Source organism: Vanacampus margaritifer, chromosome 6, assembly GCF_051991255.1.
Source record: "Vanacampus margaritifer isolate UIUO_Vmar chromosome 6, RoL_Vmar_1.0, whole genome shotgun sequence".
Lineage (NCBI taxonomy): Eukaryota > Metazoa > Chordata > Actinopteri > Syngnathiformes > Syngnathidae > Vanacampus > Vanacampus margaritifer.
This window is the reverse complement of record NC_135437.1, coordinates 6,651,920-6,675,710: the sequence shown is the minus strand read 5'-3', so window position 1 is coordinate 6,675,710 and position 23,791 is coordinate 6,651,920. Positions and strand designations below refer to the sequence as shown.

The window sequence follows — 23,791 nt, the reverse complement described above, 5'->3', positions numbered from 1 at the left end:
AAGCCCTGTTTATGAGAGGGCGGTTACTTGGACGCAGATAAGTTTTTGCAGATCCGAACTTGCAGAGATCTGTCATACTAAACTCAGCCAGGCAAGCAAAACGGACCGACCCCCGGTACAGCAGCCACCATGCTGAAGACCTCCACGTCCATGGTCTTCGCCGCTGTTTTTGGCATCCTGACTGTGTCTGTCATTGGCAGCGTTCTCACGATGATCATTTTTTACAAAACTCAGATTGCGACAATGAACCCGACGCCACGTCCGACCGTGCCAACCACCACTTTAGCACCTCCGCCTGTCATGCGGTTGCCGACAAATCTTGTGCCTGAGAAGTACAAGATTTTTCTCCATCTTCATCTCTACTCCCAAATCATCGAGGAAGTTAATGTCACCACTCCCAACCAGACGATGCTCTTCACTGGTAACTCATCGGTACGTTTTCATTGCGTTGAGAAGACAAGGAGCATTTACCTCCATAGCCGAGACTTGAGGGTTTATAATCCATTGGTGAAGAACGAAATGACAAAAAAGAAGATGGAGATCTCTGACATGATACATCATACAGATGAAAGTGATTTCTTGGAGATTCAGTTAAAGAATGCATTGGAGGTTGGAAAGAACTACAGCTTGTTTCTGGCATTCGAGGGAGAGATATCACAAAATCTTCAAGCCTTGTATGTAAGCACATATGATGAAGGCGTTCCCCATTCTGAGGATAATACAAACACAGAGAGGTAAGGGAGAGAATTTGATTGATAAATCTGTTGAGTTATTACTTTCAATGTAACTTTTTTTTTTTTGAAACATTATGTTGAACACTTGGTTGCTGTATACAATACAAGTGACCTTATTATTCATGAGTAATGATATTCATTTATGTGAATAGACTTATCATATTCATGATTTCTCAAAATAATTAGGGATCAATATTAAATTGCAGCATTTTTTAAATCAATTTCAGCCAGTCTTTAGCTCTTCAAATGATGACTTCTCTAAGATTGTGAGAAAATCATAATGTCCCATCATTAGTCACCTATTTTTATAACACGGCAGTGGGTTACTAATGTGGTACTTGGCGGCTACATGCATGGTTGCCCCTTGCTCTGGTTATTAGAAAAAAAAAAAAGAAGAAAAAGATAACTACAGGTGAGGGATTCAAGCCAAGTAAATTAATTTGAATCATCAGAATTAGGACTTGGTACTTCATTGTGTTAAACATTTTGTTTATTATTTCTTTCCACTACAACAAAAATGACAGATTTTTCGAGCTTCAATTTCAGGCTTTGATACAAAACGGCAAGTGGATGCCCCCAATATGTTTAAAACAAAAATTCTTTTTTTTCAAAGTGACAAAAATACAAACAAATGTAAAATTTCAATTCCAGTTTGACAACTAAAACTAAATAGTTGAATTAAACCGAAAGGGGGATTTGCTTGATTTGAATGGTTATTTCCTGTTTTTGTTTGACTCCAAACATTGTGTCCATCATTCTAGTCATGCTTGCTTTTACTTGCACATCTGAAAATGCTTACTTGTACTTTTTAAAAAAATATATAATAATAAATCCATGGTACACATCTCGAAATTAGCACCTGATGCTATGCTGGACGCTAAACTTCATCTTAAAAGCTATGCCATCCTATACACCGAAGTGATGCAGCAGCACATGTATAATAATTTGATGGTCACCGGCGAACATCCTGGCATTTCTTTTATTTTGGCAATGCAATGCTTCATTTTTGTATTGTATGTATTGTATTGCTTTTGCTTGTGTTTATCATACAAACCAGGCAAATTCTTATAGTCGTCAAACAATATTTGATCACATTTTCCCCAAAAATATTCCTCACAAATGAAATTGCAACCATCCAAAGGCCAATGCTTTCCAATGAGCGTGGAGTATCATTTCACAGAGTTGACCGCCATTTCACCAAAGTCAAATATTCATTAATCTTCTTGCCAGTTATGCATTTAATAGAAAAGACAATAAAGTGATACATATTAGACATTACAGAGACTATAATTTTGAAACCATATAAATATATTTTTAATATGATTTCAGCATAGATATCAGACTCCATATTGGATTTGGCAGGGTCCGGTCAACTAATACATGTCTACTCGACTTCATTTCAAGTAACATCCTACAAAATTCACAAAATAATCTCTCTCCTTCACTTCATTCTTCTAAATGATATAAGTACATATAATGTTTATATTTCATACTCTTAAGTTGTTAAATTTTTAGAGTTGAAAATATACTTTTTGCTTTCATTGCATTTCTAGAGCTGTCAATGTACTTTTTTTGTGTCATGATCAGTGAAAAAATATTTCACTGCAATATATGTTGTAACTGATCAAAATTGACTTGACTTAAGACTTGCTTGAACCAAGTAATAACTTTACTTGCTTGCCTCTTTTTTCTTTTTCTTTGTGCACAGTAACTTGGGACTTGCTTGAAACTTGACTCGAGACTTGCTCATGACTTGCACATATGTGACTCACTACTGTACTCCAAACTCCCGACGTACTTAATGGTGAAAATACTCAACTTTTTATTCATAGATTTCTTGCTAGTACACATCTGCAGCCAACAGACGCCAGAAGAGTGTTTCCTTGTTTTGATGAGCCGGAAATGAAAGCTGTGTTTGATGTGACAATCATTCATAGAAAAAGCATGGATGCACTTGGAAATGAAGCTCTGGCAGGTGAATAAATAAGATTTAGAATGCATTGATGTAACTATGGTAAATATGTTTTTGAAACAAGGCTAAATGTATATTTTCATGCAATCTACTTTCCATCCACTATCCCCTTTCAGAAAATCAAAAACTTGACGACGACTGGGAATTCACTCGTTTTCATCCCACACCAAAAATGTCCACATACTTGTTGGCATTCACCGTTTCAGAGTTCACGTCCATCACATCGGAGCACGACCGTGTGTATATCCGAGTAAGTGTGCTTTTATTTTAAGTGGCATATAAATGAATGAAAAGTTATTTGGATAATAGATATCAGTACTTACAGTTTAACAATATGCAATCAAAACACTTGAAGATCACTCATGGAGTTCCCCAAGGGTCTGTGCTAGGCCCCAAATTATTTATATTGTATATAAATGATATCTGTTGTGTCTCAAAAATATAAAAAAAATGTCTTATTCGCCAATGACACAACTCTCTACTGTTCAGGAGAGAACCTGAAGCAGCTTCTGACTACGGTGCAGAATACATTGAACACATTAAAAAACTGGTTTGACTTCAACAAATTATCATTAAACCAAGATGATAGTTTTTGCTACTAGACAAACAAACCACACAACAGGTCAAAATTATGGTAAATTCAATTGAAATAGAAAGAGTGCATGAAAGCGGCACGGTGTTTTTGTTTTCTTTTTTGCTTCAATTTATAGTTTAGACTTGTAATGTGTTTTCTTTGTGTTTATATATTCAACCAAACCAAAGTAAGACACATTGAGTTCATGTTTGCTATGTTGACTGGCAGCGGGGCAGGATTGGCCATCTAGTATACAGGGCAGATGCCCGGTGGGCCGATCTCTTTTGGGGCAGATGCAGTGCTTTTTAATGATTATTTTCTTCATTTTACTACTGGCCCGCAATTTAGAAGGACCAGTCCATTAATCAATTTCGAATATGGATAGCAAACTGAAACATCATCAATAAACATCAGTGGCAGAACTACATGTTAGGCAAGAGTCAGGCTGGGCTGGGCCAGCCTGGCAGGCCTAAGTCAAAATGCCTGGGCCGATTTTTTTGTGCCAGTCCAGCCCTGACTGGCAGCATCTTTTGCTGCCCTTTACACTCATTTGTTGTGACTTTTATGGCCAAAATTGTTGGCACCATTCCCATAAAGAAATAAAAACATAGGTGCCACTAGTGCTTATGACTCATTGTTCAGTTACGGGAAATCGGTTAATCCAAATAGGCCTAATTTTGCTGGACCACAAAAATAAAGTGCCTTGTTTTCTTTTGTTAATTTTCAACAAATTAAGCAAAGCGAATTTTACTAAGTTGACTTTTCTTTCTTCAACAATAACAATTTTGTCCATGTGTGCAAATGTTTCAGATGAAAATAAAAACAAAACTGGACCTTACGTATTGTTCCCTCTATGAATTTCTCTTGCAGACATTTGCTCGGCCAGAGGCTACTGCTGCTAGACACACTCAATATGCAGCAAATGTTACCGGAAAGATTCTCACGTTCTATGAGAAACACTTTGAAATGAAATACCACTTGAAAAAGCTTGGTAAGAATGTATTCAATGTCTTGATGGATAACATTCTCTTTCTGTTTCCGCAATGTCAAGCCCGAGGAAATCGGGCGTATTGTGCCCCGAGCCCGCCTCCATCTGCAAACGAGTGAGGGAGGCCGCTACGATTGGCCAGGAAAACGCTTTGTTTCATGCCACAATAGAGCCCTCACTGTTTATTGAGCCTTAACATTGCGCATATACAGTACGTGTAACCATGGCGATGTAGCTCCGCTGTCTCAACAACCAATGATGACTCCTGCCTCTGTTTTTCTTTTTCCGATATCATAAAATCCTTATTGATAGAGAGGGAGCGGTAAAAGATGTTATCTAAATGTTATTATAAAACTGTTCGTCCTTGGAGCTCATTCTCAATTATCTTATTGTACAATTAGCATATTGAAATTCTTTTCATCTCAGTAGCACTACAAATATTACTGGTAAGAGCTTTCTTAACTCGAGATCTTCAAATCAAATCTTCAAAATCCAAGAAGCACTTTTCTTATTCGGAAATTATAATACTGTACACTTGTGCCTCTAAACAAGGGATCACCATCCGTTTTGAAACTGAAAGCTACTCCTACTTATTGCATGCTGATTCATTTAAACCCCTTCAGACCCAGAGATGGTTGCAGTGAACATGACATATGTGCGTTCCTAAACCAATAAAACTGATCATTTGGATGATGTCAACACTCATGATTGGATCTTAACTAACCAATCACAATCACAAGTTGATTTGCATGATGTTCATGTTAAAAATATAAGCTTGGTAAGTTTACAACACGTTACAGCCATATTATCCTGGCGTCCACTCTAACAACTAAAATCATGAGATAACCTCAAAAAATAATTTCTATGTTGTTCTTATGTGGGGAAAATTATCAAAATCAGCGCACATAAAAAAGAAAGAAATTTTGCCCAGCAGAAAAAAATGCGTGTCTAAAGGGGTTAAATGGCTACCAGTTTGATGCACACTTCTAAAATAACACGTTTACTCAAATTAGTGCACCTTTAGTTGTATGTAATTAATAATTCATGATATTCATCTATGTGAATGCATCATTCATGTTAGTTATTCCTAATAATTAATTAATTGCTGACAGTGTTTTAACAAAGTAGGAAACCGAATAATATAATTTGGTCAGAATGCAGATTCGAAACATCACTCACATGTCCCCAACTTGTTTCCCCCGATGTATGTGCCTTGACAGGATTTCTGGAAGAAGAACCTCACTATTGCTTTGTGGATAGTTAACTCATTCACTGCCATTGACGGCTATAAACGTCAAAAATTAATTTGAACTATTTCTACTAGTTTAAATTTTTTTCCCCACTTTTGTTAACTAGAGTATGAAAACCTAGAATTGTTTCTTGTACATTTAGAATTGATATAACATTTGTGATTAATCGTGAGTTAACTACTGAAGTCATGCGATTAATTGCGATTCAAAATTTGAACCGACTGATGCTGATGATTTTTTATAATTTTTTCTTTCTTTTTTTTTTTAAAACGCGTCAGGCGATAATTATATATATTTTTTAATTAATCGCTTGATTTCAATAGTTAACTCACGATTAATCACGTTATATCACATGTTATATCTGTTGTAAATGTACAATATTTTTGTTTTAGGTTTTCATACTCTTGTTAACAAAAGTGGAGAGAAAAAATTAAAACTAATAAAAATAGTTCAAATTAATTTTTGACGTCTATACCCGTCAATGGCGGTCAATGAGTTAATTATGCTTAATCATTCCTTCAGATCAAGTTGCACTGCCAGATTTGTCTGCGGTAGCGATGGAAAACTGGGGACTGATCACGTATGACGAGGGAGCCTTGCTGTATGAAGAGGGAGTGTCATCCCAATTGCACAAGGAAACAATCTCCTACCTCATTGCACATGAATTGGCACACCAGGTTCGTAAAAAAGAAAAGAAAAAGAAACACATGAGTAATTTTTCATTCTAATCAAGCTGCTAGTTATCCTAGTGACACTTTGACAGAAGTAGCTATAGTGCCTGGTCAGCCTGGGCTCTAAGCACTGGAGATGCTATATGAGTGACACAAACTACTATTCATCCCGCAGATCGCCGTCTTGTCAGTTATAATAGTTTGACAGATGAAATCCATTAATTTTGACCATGAAATAACAAATCAAATTCTGTACTATTAAACAATTTGCACCAGTGGTCTATGTTATTGCTCGCTTCAGTCTCTGAAATAAAAATAAAATAACAAGTAATAATTACTATGGGCACATGTCATGTGTAATAACTCATTCTCTTTAGGTATGTGTTCAATTCTGTCTCCTTGTGCTTGCAGTGGTTTGGAAATCTTGTGACTATGAAATGGTGGAGTGAAGTTTGGCTAAATGAGGGCTTAGCCACCTACATGGCAACCTTGGCAATGGACGGCGTTGAACCAACGTTTAAAGTGGTAAGATGAGCTTGTATGTGGGGATGGATTTTTATATGCTTGTAGTCATTTCCATTGTCTGTTTTTATCTCTATAAAGCACTTTGCGTTGCATTTCTGATGTATGGAAGGTGCTATATTGATTTGAGAAGTTGATACCTCTTACTAGTCTTGTTTATAGGCATTATTGTGTGCTGTGTTGTCTGTCTCCCCCAGAGAGAAATGTACATCATGCATGAACTCCATGTAGCACTTGAGCACGACGCATTGGCTTCTTCACATCCTCTGAGTGTCCCACAAAGCAACATCCAGTCCACTTCACAGATCACTGAGAAGTTTGATGTTATATCCTACTACAAGGTATACTCAAATGTGGAAAATACTGTAGTAATGTTCTCATGTATTGATAAGACGAAGTGAACTTTGGGTATGTTTGTTTATGCTGTAGGGAGCAAATGTGCTGAGGATGCTGGCGGATGCTGTGGAGCAAAGAAATTTCGACAAAGGGATTAACGTAAGTGTTGATGTACCCTTGCGTGAATCAGCATAAATTGCATTTTCATTGTTGTATTCTGTGGCGCGACCCATTAGCCTGCCAGAAAGAAGTTCCACTCACTCAGGCTCGACAAAGAAAATGACCTCATTAATTCTGTGTTGCTGGTCGACGAGTCAATTCCAATTTCAAAACAATTTTTCACTAATGAAAATAATCCATTCTAGAGTTTACTTGCACTTTCAATAACACTTTGTGAACTGTGTTAAGTAACATTTAACATTCTTTACTTGTTTCTTTACAAAAAATGCCTTGTTTTGTCATAAATTAGTAGTTTTCCTGAAGTTTAGACATTAACAGTACTCCCCTTTTTGTATACATTCATTATTAGCAATGTTGTACTGTGCAACCACTATAAGACTAATGTATCAAAAATATTACAAATAATAAATAATTAACTAATTGGATCTGAAAGAGATGCAATATGACATATTATATTCATGTACCATATTTGTTGCAAAGTACTTTTATTGGAAAATATAACACAAATAATAACAATAATTTAGGAAAATATGACACATTATATAATATTTCAGTGCAGGTTTAGGACAGTAACAAATGAGCAATACAGTCATATAGGAAATTCAAAATATTATGAGCGCGTATCCTTCAAATGTTGACACAACGTGGCAGTTTTAGAACCCATACACAGAGATAGAGGTTGAGGCTAAAGCAGCTTTTATTAAACAAAACAAAAGTTCCTCGTTGAGAGGGAGAAAACAAAAGCTATTCAAAGTTAAACTAAAGGCGCTCCAAAAGGGAGGAAGTCTAAACTACAATCGAAAATCACTCATTAACTAAAACAATACTGTGGCTATTCAAAGTTACAAGTTACCTGAAACGAGAGGAGTCAGAATTTTCAAAATAAAACAGGAAATGACAAGACAACCTCACCGCGGTGTGACAAATGTAGGCTTTGCTGTATACTGCCCAGTCCGCCCACCAGGTCCAGTGAATTATAGTAGGATGAGTAAGCCCATTGGCAGCAACATAATCACTTTATGTCCTAACATCTGTTTTGCGTTTTTGTCTTCATTTATAATAAAAGAAACATTTTCATTGTCAGAGTTCTCTGAAATCCATCCCTTCTGAGGTCTCTGTTTTCTTCCTCCTTTCATTTTTTCTCCCCTCTGTGACTCAAGTGTTGTATTATTTAAAATGACTTCCGTCAAGTCAATTCGACAGACCAAGGAAACAACATTAGTCCTACTTGAGGAGGTTGTGAGGGTCAAAAAAATGTCAAAAGAAAAAAAGTGTAACAAATTTCAGTGTAGGGTTTGTCACTAGAACAATTGGAAGTGAGATGCTACGGTATAGGTAAGTGTAATTTATGAATAATGCTTTCATGAATGCATCTGAATTACAGATTATATAAAAAAATATATATTAATGAAGTCAGCTCGGTGCACATCTTTTACTGATCCTCACATAAAAACTGAAAGGTGATATTTGGCAGATATTTTGTATTTTCCACCTTTCTTCCAACAAAAAAGAACACCTAATCCATTTTTTCCCTCCCTTTTTAATCTTTCCAGAACTACCTCAGTGACTTTAAATTTGGAACCACTGACCAGTATGACCTTTGGGGTGAGATACGAAAGGTAAGTTAACAAAATCATCCAAAACCCCAAATGTTTTTAAACTCACATTAGCAGGCCTACACAAAAGAAAAGCATCTATATTACACGCTTATGTTCCATACATTCAGGCTGTTGTTGAGGATGGGGGTCACACCGATGTTGCCAGGGTGATGGGCACATGGACCAATCAAGTTGGATATCCTGTCATTACCATCAACACTACAAATGGCAGGATCTACCAGAAGCACTTTCTTTTCAACAGTTCTTTCGACTCCCGGTATGTCGTGTGTTACATTTTCAAGCAAAATGATTATTACTTCATTTGTAACTCTTATGGTTAGCAAACAACAGAGCAGACGCCACCAACATCGTGCAACTCGGTAGAATTTATTCAACCGAAAGTGCGTGTTAACTTGAAGTACAAAAAATTCATTAACACGCTGTAAAAAAAGAAAAGAAAACATGTTTAAAAAAAAAAAACTATGAAAAGAGGTTTTATAATAATTTGTGTTTGATGTAATATAACATTATATGACAAAAAATAATGTGATTCATCTTTCAAAACATGTTAAAACAAAAATAACAGAAATATTTTGTGTTTTCACAATTACAGTGTTGGTTGTCATGTTATTTTACATTCACTATATAAGATCAGTCAATTTTTTTAAATTAAATGAAAAAAATCAGTAAAATACAATAAAATAAACATTTAAATTATGTTATGATTTTTTTTTACAGTGCAAAAATGGAAAACTATGGCAATGAAAAGTAGTAAGCCAGTGTTGAAAGTATTCATTCTGCTTTAAAAGTTTTTTTCCACATTTTGTGACTTGAGTGTATTTTGTTGAGATTTTATATAATAGACCAATATAAAGTAGCACATAATTGTGAAGTGGAATGAAAATTATATGGGGTTTTCAAAATTTTCTTCAGCCAAATGTATATGATATATGTATATAGTAAATGTATAACCACTTTAGTTGGTGTCGATCAACCATATAACCTTTGTCAAGGCAACATTTTAAACACAGCTCTAATGTTGCATTGTTCTATCTGCAAATGACATCATGACAGCCCGAGTTCAGCTGACTCACTTAACTACCCGAAAAGACTTCAACTGATTACTGTCTGTTATTTTCACTCTTCAGTCTTTTGTGGCATATCCCAATCCGAGTGATGTCAAATACATCAGGAACTACTCTCATCTGGTTGAAGGGCAGAAGCGCAAGTAAGAGAATAGCAACTTGTTACACATTTTAAATTAACCACTTTTTTTTCTTACTTTTTCCTAATCAAAACGGTGACGCTCAGAAAGAAACAATTATAGTTGTTCTGCAATCGGAGTCACAAACAAATATCTTCTCCATTTGAATCTGAGCATACCTTATTTAGCAGTCAGTTGTAGAATATGGCATATTCTATCTTCTGGCCTCTTTCTACTATATTTTGTATTTTTAATGATTTCCTCTTTTTTTTATTTATTTTTAAATATTCTGTATACAACATTAACTAATATCTCCTTTGGAGCAGTTCAAGACATATTCACTTCTAAGCATGGAGAGTGGATCCTTGCAAATGTCAATTGCACTGGATATTACAGAGTCAATTACAACCCAGAGAATTGGGAGCAACTCCTCATCCAGCTGGAATCAAAGCCAGAAGTGAGTTTGAGGCCAACCTGCCAAATACAGTAATAGAACTACCAGTAAGCATTGTTGTAGCATGCATACTTTAGAATTTGTTTTGAAAGTTATGAGTTAGATTAAGTTTGTAGAGCAGAAAGGGCAGTAGGTCTTTTTCTTTTCAAATGGAATATTATGAATAGATTGAGTGTTGGTTGGAACACCCTTGAGCAAGGCACCATACCAAAGCTGATGTAGCTGCTGTCAAGTTCACTAACTTCTACTTATGTCCCTCTTTGACCTCACAATGGTTGCCCAAAAATTTGACACTTTAGCCTGAATTGCATTTGTCACTAAAACCCAATAGGGTTTTGAACATCAGTCTCATATTTTTTATTTTATTTATTTATTGTTGTCTAGCACATTCCAGTGATGAACAGAGGGCAGCTCATTGATGATGCATTTCATTTGGCAAGGTATTGCTGATTTTATTATTATTCTTCAATCTTTTAATCAGAACATTGACATAATTGGACTCCACAGAGGAATTTTCTGTAGATCAACACAATTAAATAGTCACTCACTTTGCTATTTTTTTCTTTCAGGGCCGAACTTGTTGATGTGACTCTGGCTCTAAATACAACATGGTTCCTTCGCAATGAGAAAGCTTACATACCCTGGGAATCTGCAGTTCGAAATCTTGACTACTTTATCCTCATGTTTGACCGCTCCGAGGTGTATGGACCCATGCAGGCATGTTCCATTACAACATTATGAGCAGATTAATTATGCTTGACACTACTATTTGTCATGTTTTTGAGAATGTTGACTTTGTAACTGATATGTTCACCAAGGACATAAAAATCTCTGCTGGTTATGAACATCAAACTAAATGTACAACAATGTGCTTGAGAACCTTTCCATGCATGCACTCTGTAAGACTTTTGTTTTCTTTCTCAGGCCTATCTTCGGGATCAAGTTGAAAACTTGTACAGTTACTTCTACAACTCCACAGGCAGCTCCAACAACTCCACAGACAGCTCTAACAATTCCACAGACTGCTCCAGCAATTCCACAGATTGCTCCAGCAACTCAACAGACTGCTCCAGCAATTCCACAGATTGCTCCAGCAACTCCACATACAGCTCCAGCGACTTCACATTCAGCTCTGAAATTCCAATGGACCACTCCTTACAGTAAGGAACAAATGCTTCCCTTGCACTTTCTGTTTGTATTGCTGTTTGATGTATATAGTTTAGCAAGAATATACATATTTATTCCTATAAAGCCCGAACCATGAAATATATGAGAGAAAATTCAGATTCTTTGTAAATGAAATATTTATTGGTCCTTTAGAATCCACATATGACTTTTGATTTGTGTAATTTTGATACATCCGGTCACAATGCTTTAAATTGGTACATTTATAACTGTAAAAAAATATATCATAATAAACAGTGATATCAAACATATTAATATTTCCCAACATCAGAAAGAACATTTCTCATGTCTCTCCTTTCTCAATTGGGATGATCTTGCAAGGTCGCTGGAAAAGCTATCAGCTGGGTGATACTGCCCTCTAATGGATTATCCGTGCAATGCATGTGTCAGATCATATACATCAGGGTTTTAATGGGGGGGATATAATATACTCATGAAATAGAGGTTTCAAAATGTCTTGTATTTAATATGATACGTTTTTGCTTTATAGGGTTATATAAGTAACTCAAGGATTTTCCTTACCCTTTCTGTGTAAAAAAAAAAAAAAAAAAAAAAAGCAAGAGCCCATAAAGACATGCAATAACGGAATCGTGGAACTGCCAATGTCGAGTAAAGATTTTTGACTGGCGAGTACATTCGAACATATTTGCGAGTACATTCAAACAAACTCTCAAATACGTTCAAACATACTCGCAAGTACGTTCAAATATACTCGCAAATGTGTTTGAACATACTCGCGAGTACGTTTGAATGTATACTTGTAAGGTAAATGCTACAAACAGCATATTAGTATTATTTGGGCCTGGGCAAGTGAAAAAAAAATTGGGCATTTCACCCAATATGTTCGAAAAGTTAATTAAAAAAAAAATTGTTTATTTGTAACTTTTATGATTTATTGTTATGCCTGCAGTGCATGATGTAGGTTTTGATTTTTTTTCCGAGTAACGCAACGGCGCATGCGCAAGCCAATAACCCGGGGCATTATGGGAAAATCTGCTGTTTGTAGCATTTAGCCTACAAGTACGTTTGAACATACTCGCCAGTGTGTTCAAATGTACTTATGAGTATATTTGACAGAGGTACCAAAACAAGGTCCAGAAAGTAAAAACTCTGCTTTAGCCTCAGGTGCTAGTTAGCTAGCTCCCATGGTGTTCATTTACCTGCTAGGGAGCTAGCTAGCTAGCAAGCACCAGGGGCTAAGGTCAAACAGTGTCAGGGTTTTTACTTTCTGGACCTGGAAATGCCACCTCTAGAGTTTGAACACATTTGCGAGTACGTTCGCATGTGATCGCCAGTCAAAAATGTTTCCTCCACAATGGCAATTCCATGCTTGCGTAATGCAAAGACAAAAAAAGCGTTTTCGCTCATGAAGGTAGTACTTCATACATAACATATCATTCACTTTTCATTTGATGGAGCAGATCTGTGCTCGTTAGGCTTTCACTGTGGCCTCTTTTAGTTATTATTTTGGACGTTACTCCTTTGAGTCTTCTCTTTGGCAGATAAAATTCATAATCTATTGGGTTTAAGTCTGGAAATGGATTATTCCAGTCTCGCCATTTCTTTCCCCCTTGAAATTGTTTGTGTTTAGGCTCTTTATCTTGCTGCATCACAAAAGAGCCATAATCATTTTTGTTTTTATCTTTCTTTACATTGGCAGACAAAATGTTTCTGTACACTTTAGAATTGATTTTGCTAATGACATAATGTATTACATCAGCGATAACTGAGCCCATCCCAGTAGGTAGGTAGACAGTCAGCGCAATTTATCATTTGAGAATTTAGTGTAATAGGACAAAACTGGGTAAAAAACAAACAAAACACAAAACAAAACAAAACAACCTATCATTCACATGTTGTTTTTGCTTTCCAAACAATATAACAAACAAGGTCTACTGGTGACTTTACAAAAGAAGTAACACTGGCTTTCATTTCAAGGCTCAACCAGATCACAGCCATTGACTTGGCTTGTTCCAATGGACTCCAAGAATGCATAGATATGGCTACACGGATGTTTGACAAATGGATGAATAGCAATGATACCAACATAAACAGGTATGGACACACTAGGCTCAGTAAAATGTGTTATCAAATCAACCCACTTATTTCTTTGATTGATTTGATTGATTAGGACACTCTAACAGCATGGTGATCTTAATCATGTAAATTGTTATTCTTGGCTTTAATCTACGGCAAAGGTTTAGCAAAGGTAAATGTCAGTTTTAGGCCAGTGCTTCACTGTCAAAAAAAGCTTTTGTTTTTGAGACACCCTCTACTTTAGGCAGACAAAAAATAACAATGTTTTTCCTTCTCTATAATTCTCCCATCTTCAAAATGGTGTATTTTACTGCAAAACATTGTTAAATTGATACATTTTGTTATCCATCTCAAACCTAAAAATGAACAAAAATCGAGCCTGGCCATAAGGATGTTCTGGCATACAGTATAAACCCATGTAGATTAATATCACACACTCTGACAGCTTTGAAACAAAATTTTTTTTTGTCACCATTGATAATGAGCAGTGAAAACTCAACTATGTCAGTTTCAGTTTATATCAAGTTGTGGCTATCAGAAAAACTATTGAAAGCTACCCCAAAAATGGATTAGCCGTTCAGGAAACCCCTGAAATTCCCGATGGCCAGTCCTCCCGTTATGAGGCTATTTCATGTATCTTGCCATTCACTTTTAGTTTTTCTAATAAATCCCAGACCTTTGAGAACAGAAGATATAGTTCTTCTCTTATGAAGAAAGTTGGTAAGTTGTAAATGTTTCCACAGAAATAGTGAAACACACTTTCGTAGGCAATTCTGGAGCTAAAATCTCCCAAGCTAAGTGTGCTTAGCATAGCTTTTGATGCATATTTTTCTGAAATATGTTTTGTGTTCCTAACCATGAGATCAACTTTACGGGGTATAATTTATGATTCCACTTAAAAGAGATAACTGAGCCCATCCCAGTAGGTAAGTAGACAGTCAGCGCAATTTATCGTTTGAGAATTTAGTGTAATAGGACAAAACTGGGTAAAAACAAACAAACAAACAAAACACAAAAAACCTATCATTCACATGTTGTTTTTGCTTTCTAAACAATATAACAAACAAGGTCTACTGGTGACTTTACAAAATAAGTAACACTGGCTTTCATTTCAAGGCTCAACCAGATCACAGCCATTGACTTGTATTGGGTTCACGGAACATCTGTAGGAAGAAATGAGAAAACAATGCATCTCAGAAACTGTGATCATGTTTGACGTGTGTGTTTGTGTGACGTAGCATTCACCCCAACTTGCGGTCAGTCATCTACTGCCAAGCTGTGGCCGCTGGGGGATCAAAAGAGTGGGAGTTTGCTTGGAATAAGTTCCAGACCACCAGTAAAACCTCAGAGAAAGATCAGCTTCGTAAAGCGCTGTCGTGCACCAAGGAGACCTGGCTTCTAAGCAGGTGACGCTAACGAGTAGCGCTGATGTTCAAACTTGATGTTTCATATTATTAAAAACGATAAAAGGTTTAATAACATTATTTTATTATGGCTACGCCTTCAGATAAGGTAAATTCCAACTAGATGAATAAATAAATAAAGACAGACTTGTTTATCTTGCAGATACCTGAAGTATACTTTGGACCCTGAGAAGATACGACTGATGGATGTTGCTTCGACTATTAACTACATTGCCACAAATGTGGCAGGACATGGATTAGCCTGGAATTTTATTCAAGCACATTGGGACTATGTTAGTCAGAGGTTGGTTCTTGTTTCATTCTTAAATACATCTGAGGATCTGTGATTCCAAATGTAGACATTAAACTGTGTTCATCTGGTGGTCCAAGGCCACAGATGGGAACAAGTTTAGTCCTGCTGTTGTCTGTTTGCATCAGACATTGAAGTGAGCACATTCTTTGAACAAACCCATAAAGATTATGATCCACAGTGGCTTGTTTAAATTAGTTGTCATCGAGTACAAAGGTCTTCAATTGTAATCAGTGCTTATCTTGACTTATTTTTTTCATAACGGCCACAAGGAAGTGGCGCTGATTCATTACAGTTTATATGTATGTAATGTGGTCTTAATGACGTCAGGAGAAGGTTTATTCAAGCTTGACCATTTTCAGAACAATTAGTTTCAATGGTACAATTCTATTTTATCTGTTCCCAGCGATGGAGCCAAGCTGATCGAGGTAGTGAGCAGGAGGTTCTCGACACAGTTTGAACTGGAACAGGTATTTTATCCTTATAGCAGTGATGTCAAAGCAAACATATCATAACACATTCGATCATAAGATAAGTCACGCAATCGAAGCTGTCATTCCCATCATGGTTTTTATCGATGTTCCATTGAGCTATTTTTTTTTCTTTTAATCTGGATGGTGTGACAAACTATTAAACAACCATGTTCATTTTGGGTCTCACCAACAAGTCATCAAGGGACTGAAGGGTATTAAAAAAAAATATATATATATATATATATATATATATATATATATATATATAATATTTTACGTTTACAGTAGTGATGTGAAAATGAAGCTTCATGAATCTCTTGTGATGTTTTTTTGCACTTGGTTTAAAGATGGAGTGGAAATGTAATCAATTTCAATTGCACTAGCTTTTATCTTTAAACCAAGAGCACCATCTAGAGGAGTAAAATATATCGCAAGTGGTTCATGAAGCTTCATTTTCCCTTTCACTAATTTACACTACGTTCCTGGCGGTCACCAGTTGCTACATATTCAGTTTGGTTCAAGCTTTTGCACAAATTGATGACTAGAAAGCCGTAACTCTTTTACATTTAAAATGTTTTACCTGTGTATCTCTGCAGTTGGAGGCTTTTGCCACAAAGAATGATATTGGTGCTGCTTCTGGGACTGTGGACAACGCAATTGAGCAGATCAAAGTCAACATCCAGTGGGTCAGCGAGAACAAGGAGACCGTACTGGACTGGTTTCTAAGCAGAACTGATTACTACATGTAGCGTTTGTTTAGCCCATTCGATGTTGAAGGCAATTTTGAAAGGCCTTCATCTGCTACTAAATCCAGAAGACAAGTCCAACAAAATGGACCAAAAACTGACTGATGCACTTTTCTAAAACCCAATTTCCTGAGATCAATACGGAATGTAAGCAAAATGCCGATTGCCGTACTCTTTTCTGCAGAAAACAGTAATCAATATTTATTTATAATATATCCTTCCAAATCAAGTGGAAGATGAACGCTGCCAAAGTCCATGTCTAGCTTCGACATATATCAGAGCCGAAGAACAGAATCTTAACCGTTTTATATAATACATAACATATTTGAGATAACTGAGATGTTTTTTGTAATCATATGACCAATTAATTGGTGTAGATGTCTGAAATGTAGTCCTTCTGTACAATGGAGTGGCATCAGAAGATATTGGAAGTAATGGCTAGTGGTGGGTTCTAATGTACAGTTGTGGCAAGGCCCAATTCCAAAACACCAACAAGCCATCAAACAAACCATCAGTCTTTATTTAGCCATCTATTCCATATAACACCCACTGAGTTAAGAAAAGAAATGTAAAGAATGATGGCAGGTTTTGTTGTTTATGTTTATTGTTTACATTATTAGATTTATTACATTATTTTATTAGGAAAAAAAGCTATAGATGGTATTTTGGAAATGGGAAACACTTATGGATAAAGTGTATTTGTAATATGTATGTATGTAGTCAAAGATGACAAGAAAAGTTGGGACTACTCACCGACAAGTGATGTATGGTATATTAAAGAATTGTTAAAAAAATAATAATAATTGAATTACCGTAAATGGAAAAAATGAGTACAGTATGTCCATTTATTTTTACACCATTCGTTTTAAAGCAATAAATCACCAACTAAGTTGATATACACGTTTATGTCTTATTGTTCTGAAAAGGAGTCATTGTATAACTAAATCTGTAATTGTTCTATTTTCCCCCCACTATTTTCATTGTACATACTCTAATGCATTTTATATTTTTTAATAGTGTCAAGAGTTTTTGTTTGAGATTTTCAAATGGATGTAAATTTGCATAGCTACTTTAGTAGGGGATTTCGGGAGTGTAACGTTTCACATAGCTGACTGAGACACAGCTGGCGTAGGATGGGAATAATTTGCTCTCAATGTTCTACCATCTACCGTAAAGTCTAATAACCATTGCATTATCAATTGTTGTATACATTACAGCAGGCACACGCGGTCAATGGAGCCATGAGGTTAAAAAAAAAATCAAAATAAAGATAAAATAACATTCTTTTCAATTTTAGTTCTCTGGTATGTGAAGGCCAATTCTGAAGCTATATAATATAGTTTACTTTCAGAATAATTATTTACAGGGTAAGGTGGCCATCGGGAATTTTCGGTTGAATTCCCATGCCCATTCCAGGCCAAATGCTATTGTCGGGATAATGACTATCCTTCTTTGGTCATATCTTTGTTATTGTTGCATAATATATTACCTCAACCGCTATTGGAAGAAATTCAATCCTATGTAGTATATTGGGAGTTTGAGCTTTCTTTCTAATGCAACATGACTGATGCAAATATGCATGAAAGTAGCAAAGCAAGTGAAATAATAGAGCGCGTGTCGGTGACCAAATCATAACCAGAGCATAACGCTGTCAGTTTTACTAAGGCGAAAGAAGAGTTCAGTCTCATTTCGTATGCTTGAAGAAACAGTTCAAGGCAAGGCCACATGTGCAACAAGTTTGGTGTTCTGGGGGGTACCGAGGAAATCGGATCCATGGCATCAAGCTGAAGTTGAGGTGGTTCAATCTGGAGATGGTCCAAGAGCTCAATACTGATGTCGCCTTCTCTTTAGTCATCCTGAGAAAGAAACAACATAGTGAGCTTTTTAATATTAATCATGCAGAATGTCACATTTTTACCCTCTTATATACAGTACATTGTTCTTGCAATGTACACCGTACGTACGTCTGAACTAGGTTGAATTTCCAATGCTGCCCTCACCCATTCATCCTCCTGCGATCCCTCTCCTTCACCCGCAGGCTTCTGGGTGTCATGTGCTCCAGCTTTGTTGGCCATAATCTTGTCTGTCCACGATGCTCCAGCATTCTGATCTCCAGCAAAGTTACACTTGGACACTGTGCCACCATCTACTTTGGCTAAGGAGACTATAAAGAGCAAAAAAAAAAACAACGAAAAAGGTGAAAATACCCACCAGGCCAAACATAGTCCAAAATGATCTATAATTAAGGCTTATTTCTTTACTAAATTAAAAAAAATAATAATAATTTATTAAATACATCATTTTATCCAAAGCAAACCCATGAACATAATCCTACTGAAATTAGAAATAACCACAGAATGTTTTAATCTAATCAAGTCCGATCTTTTAACCCTCCCCAAGTAGTATAAAAAAATAAAAAATAACCTGAGTTCATTTACACTTTAATGAAAGCTCATTAAAGGGGAAGTCAAGTCAACCCCAACCCAAAAAATGATTGACAATAATATGTTCTATGCAGCCCCACTAGTCTAAATATGGTATTCTGGTTAATATTACGTTATTGGAATATGAGTTAAGCAGCAAAATCCAGCAGTTTTTATTAATATCATTTTGCCACTTGCTGTCGAGTGAAAATGACATCACAATTGCTCAGGTCCCAGGTAAAAAACAATCACAGTTCAGCTTCGGTGAGCTGCGATCGGTCGTTGCCTGAGCCCTGAGCAACTGTGATGTCATCTTCAGTGGACAGCAAGTGACAAAATGGCCGGCCCCTGAGATGGATGAAAACGGCTGGATTTTGCTGCATAACTCATATTCCAAAAATGTCATATTAATCGGAATGTCACGTTTAGACTGGTGAGGTCACTTATAACATATTATTGTCAAGAATTGTTTAAGGTTGACTTCCCCTATACTGTTGTCCACCATCTGTTTTTTTTTTTGTTTTTTTTTTAACATACAGTGTCACCTCAACTAAACCAATCCCAAATTCTCTTTGGACCCCGATTGGAACATCATGACATCATTATAATCCAGACTCACATATAAAGGGGCTGTTCCCTCTGGTCTTGAGTCTAACGTCTGTTTCTGTCTCCAGCTCTGTTTTGTCCATCTCGCATTCAGGATACCAGAAGGCCCACGTCCCGGCAGGTCTGTGCTTGTCGGTGATTTTCACCAGATCGGCTTTGCGTATCAGTGCTGACAGCTGCTCCCCGGACAGGATGTCTGACTCCCCTTTAACTTCCACCTCTACATGGAAATTTACGGAAACACAGGCACACATGTAGACATTAGAGGAAGTTAACTTTTTTTTTTAAATTGGGTTGGAGTCTTAGCTCTTCGCTCCATTTCTGTCCTTCTTACAAGTGAAAATAGCTTGCAGGAGGCTGCTTACATTTTGTATCACAGTACACTTGCCAGTGTATCTACAGATTTAAGGAATCTTTAAAAAACTTTTTTAAGATGCACTCAAGATTATATTTAAGACCTCACATTTACTAAATATTTAATCAAATATTCCATTATGAGGAAAAGCAGACCGATACAAATGCAGGATGGAATTTGATCAAGTAAATAAAAGTTGGTTTTCACTTACTGTAGGAGGACATGAGGAAGCCTGTGTTGACTTTTCTAGTGTCACTGAAGTTTGGTTCAATCTCGTTCCCACTCGGGTCGTACTTCCTCCGATGGATGCGTCGAGGTTTGATGTACAGCACATAGTAACGAACCTGCCAAATAAAATAAAAAACATTTTGGGATTTTTGTTGAACAGTGTTAAATGGTTCAATGAGTACTATTTTTGCAATAAGTTTGTTTGCAGACTAGAAAAAAAACAGGCAGGGGTCTGTTGACTGTAGAATTACACACAAACCAGTGTCCAGACTCTGCATATATAACACATGCACAAGAAATATCACCAGAGACAAATACCATCATAGCTGCCAAATCATGGGTGGAGAAACTGTGTGGGGTTGGTCGTATGTAAATTAGCCTTACTTTTACGTAATGACACAATCTGGGAAAATTCAGAACAGAAAAATATGTTGGCAGCCCCCAAAAAGATATTGTTAGTTGAGTATTTTCACACTTGAAGGTCGAGGAGGCACTTCAGAGAATCAACTACTGTAAATAAATTTCCTATGTTTGCATTGATTGAGCACTTGATGAAGGGAAACCTCGTTTTTTGTATTGTGATCAATTAAGTCCACATGCAGTACCTTCTGATTGTTGACATCAGTCAGTGCATGTCTTGAAACATCTACAAGCATTCCTTCAGTAATCACTCCAGGACCACTGCAGAAAAAAACCCGAAAAAACCCACAAGTTTATTCAATACAAACAGCATTTTGAGTGAATTTTTTTTGACACTTAAATAAAAAGATAAGATCAATAGCTAATATAAATTACAGTTCCTTAAGATGTGCTGTTTTTAAATTTATTTAATCAACCAATAAATATTACATTTTAAAAGCATTCATATGCAAAACTCCTTAACAACTCCCTGAATATAAATTAGATGAGTAGAAAAAAAATAAACAAGATAATAAAATAAAAATTCACAGTATAACAGGTCAACCATCTCACTAAATTATGCTGTTTTTGCAACATACCTGGAAATGATTATGTCAAATCATTGCAATCTACAAATTGTGCTCGCATGCAACACTCTAAATTGTCCCTAGGTGTGATTGTGAGTGTGGAAGGTTGTTCGTCGCTGTGTGCCCTGGATTGGCTGGCAACCAGTTCAGGGTGTACCCCGGCTACTGCCCGAAGCCAGCTGGGATAGGTTCCAGCGCCTCCCCGCGACCCTTGTGAGGACTAAGCGGTTAAGAAAATGGATGGATGGATGCTCGCATGCCCCCTGGAGGACGTGAACACTACAGTCACATCACAACCAAGATCAAATGCCGTATGATCTTCCTGTCCTTAATGATTCGAATATATGTTTTTTAAAACATTTTTTTCCCCTAGGATTGCGCCGATACGACGGCAAGAACATTAGAAGAGGAAAGCAATTAGATCAGCCGAAATACTGTAGCAAATGGCAATCGTTAGTCCATACTAAAATTAATGTGTCGGATTTACTTAATTATAACAGGTTTCCCCTACCTTTCATGTGAGCCGGGTGACCACTCACTGCCATACTTCTCATTGTGTACTGGTTTGTTTTCTAAAGATGTGTTATGATAGATTCGGCTCATTTTCCGCAAATTATTCTATACAGTATTCCAAAAAATCCCGTCAGTAATTTTCCTGAAACTGACATTTCCGGTTCCACCCACATTAACGGTGCGCTTGGTTTTGACACTTTACGTACCGGAGGGCATGACTAGTGCTGCCTTTTTTTCTTTATTTTTTTTTTAACCAACGAACATTTTGGGGGTGAAAAAGGTCAACATGCATAATCTTTAAATCCATACAGGAGTCGATAGAACCCAGGACCTCTCAAATGTGAGGCAGACAAGTCAAACTAGAAAATTGACAGTGTGGTGAAATAAATTTGCGTTTATTTATGGGTTTGTTTGTTTTTATTAAAAGGGTACCAACATGTTTTTTTAAAACAAAAAATTCAAGTAACATGCCTGTGACATAATATCCCAAAGATAATTAATTACTTAACACTTTAAAACTACACAAGCAATTCAATTCCATATTGCCTTTTTTAAGACGTAAAAACAGTACAGTGTACAGTATATAATAAACATATACAAAACCTTAGGCGAACGAGACAGCTAACCAAATTCTTCGGACATTGAATCGATCACAACTGGACTGCTCTGGTTGTATAAGAATTTTTGCATCTCATCCGAGTAGGCTTCATCTGTTCTTGTACGGATGAGATGACATGGTGAATAAGAATATCCACAAACACAGCTAACCAAAATAAATAAATAAAATGAACTTCACTATATTTAATTGTTAACGTATTGTAATGTTGGTTATTGTTGTGTGTGTTTGAGGGTGGGGCCAGTTAAGTGGGACGTGACGTCAGGGAGAGGGGCGGTGGCAGTTGAGGAAGTTGGGCGCTGGGTTTGGTGGATTAAGTTTTATTTTAAAATGTGACTACAATATAGATAAACTTCCGGTAAAGCTCTCTCTGTTTCACAAACAAGTTCGTTTTGCATGGTCCCTTATTTATAAGCACAACTTCTCACCCCATAAATATCAGATTTGGAATAATAAAAATATATTCTATAAAACTAAATCTTTGTTTTTCTCTAATTGGGTTGAGAAACAGATCATTTTTGTGAAACAGCTGTTTAATAATAATGGACAATTTATGTCCTACGCTGAATTTTTAGGTACTTACGAGTTTCCAGCTACCCCAAAAGAGTATGCCATTCCGACTGGTGTAATAATGTTATTTAAAGATGTTCAATCAAATATTATATCTGTTTCTCTCCCCAATCCTATGGAAACATATATTGGGAGAATCTGTCTGACACATTACACGAATAGTAATAGGAATATCCGTGCATTATTTCAAAAAGACTGTATCCAGTCCTCTTGTAATTTCTTTTTGGAATTCTTTTGTAAATGATATTGACTGGAAAAAAGTATGGACAATCCCAAACAAATATTTTGTAACAAATAGGGTAAAAGTCTCATATAAAATTATTCACAAATGTTATCCTGCAAATCAGTATATGACCAAATTCAAAAGGGACATTGATGTGAACTGTTCTTTCTGCGGAAGTCATCCTGAAACCGTCCAGCACCTCTTTTGAATCTGCTTACATTCTACAACTTTTTGGAAAGACTTTTGTGGATTTATTACTTCACAGTTACACAAACACTTTAGTTTAAAATGGGAGAATATTTTATTTTATTATGAAAAGCAAACAAAGGATGTATATTTTATTATAAACTTGTTGATCGTCTTAGCTAAATTCTATCTCCACAAATGTAAATACAGCAACCAAAAACCAAACTTTAAACACTTTCATAATTATACTATGTCTTATATAAAATTGATTAGGAGCTCACTTAACAAAAAGGCTTTAAAAACGATCAGTATTTGTACAACTTATAAACTCTTTGAGCGCACGTAACCTATGTATGTACCCCCTGGCATGTGTTTGTTCAATTGTATACAACTTTCTTTGTATACTTGTTCTTTTGAATATGGTTAATAAAGAAAAAAAGTTGGGCGG

General features: G+C 36.3%; 2 protein-coding genes across 3 annotated transcripts; one reads left to right on the top strand and one right to left on the bottom strand.

Annotated features, from left to right (window-relative positions):
* Positions 1-98: 98 nt before the first annotated feature.
* On the top strand, positions 99-16,676 carry anpeplb (alanyl (membrane) aminopeptidase-like b). Its single transcript, XM_077568368.1, has 21 exons — positions 99-734; positions 2,567-2,709; positions 2,823-2,956; positions 4,151-4,271; positions 6,041-6,195; positions 6,601-6,714; positions 6,909-7,052; positions 7,141-7,206; positions 8,781-8,846; positions 8,954-9,102; positions 9,974-10,053; positions 10,356-10,486; positions 10,868-10,923; positions 11,053-11,200; positions 11,408-11,453; positions 11,601-11,643; positions 13,607-13,723; positions 14,944-15,111; positions 15,272-15,412; positions 15,825-15,888; positions 16,488-16,676. Exons 1-21 carry the CDS (start codon positions 130-132, stop codon positions 16,638-16,640), a joined length of 2,844 nt encoding a protein of 947 aa, XP_077424494.1. The 5' UTR covers positions 99-129; the 3' UTR covers positions 16,641-16,676.
* arpin (actin related protein 2/3 complex inhibitor) lies at positions 14,653-21,927 on the bottom strand. Of its 2 annotated transcripts, none has more exons than XM_077568366.1 (6): positions 21,747-21,927; positions 20,855-20,930; positions 20,233-20,365; positions 19,680-19,886; positions 18,602-18,801; positions 14,653-18,493 (listed from the first exon to the last, which is right to left on the bottom strand). In XM_077568366.1, the coding sequence occupies exons 1-6, from the start codon at positions 21,836-21,838 to the stop codon at positions 18,485-18,487; spliced, it is 717 nt and encodes a 238-aa protein (XP_077424492.1). In that variant the 5' UTR covers positions 21,839-21,927; the 3' UTR covers positions 14,653-18,484. The 2 variants fall into 2 exon arrangements, with proteins under 2 accessions (XP_077424492.1, XP_077424493.1); XM_077568367.1 differs by having other exon boundaries at positions 17,469-18,493; positions 18,638-18,801; positions 21,747-21,926.
* Positions 21,928-23,791: the final 1,864 nt, after the last annotated feature.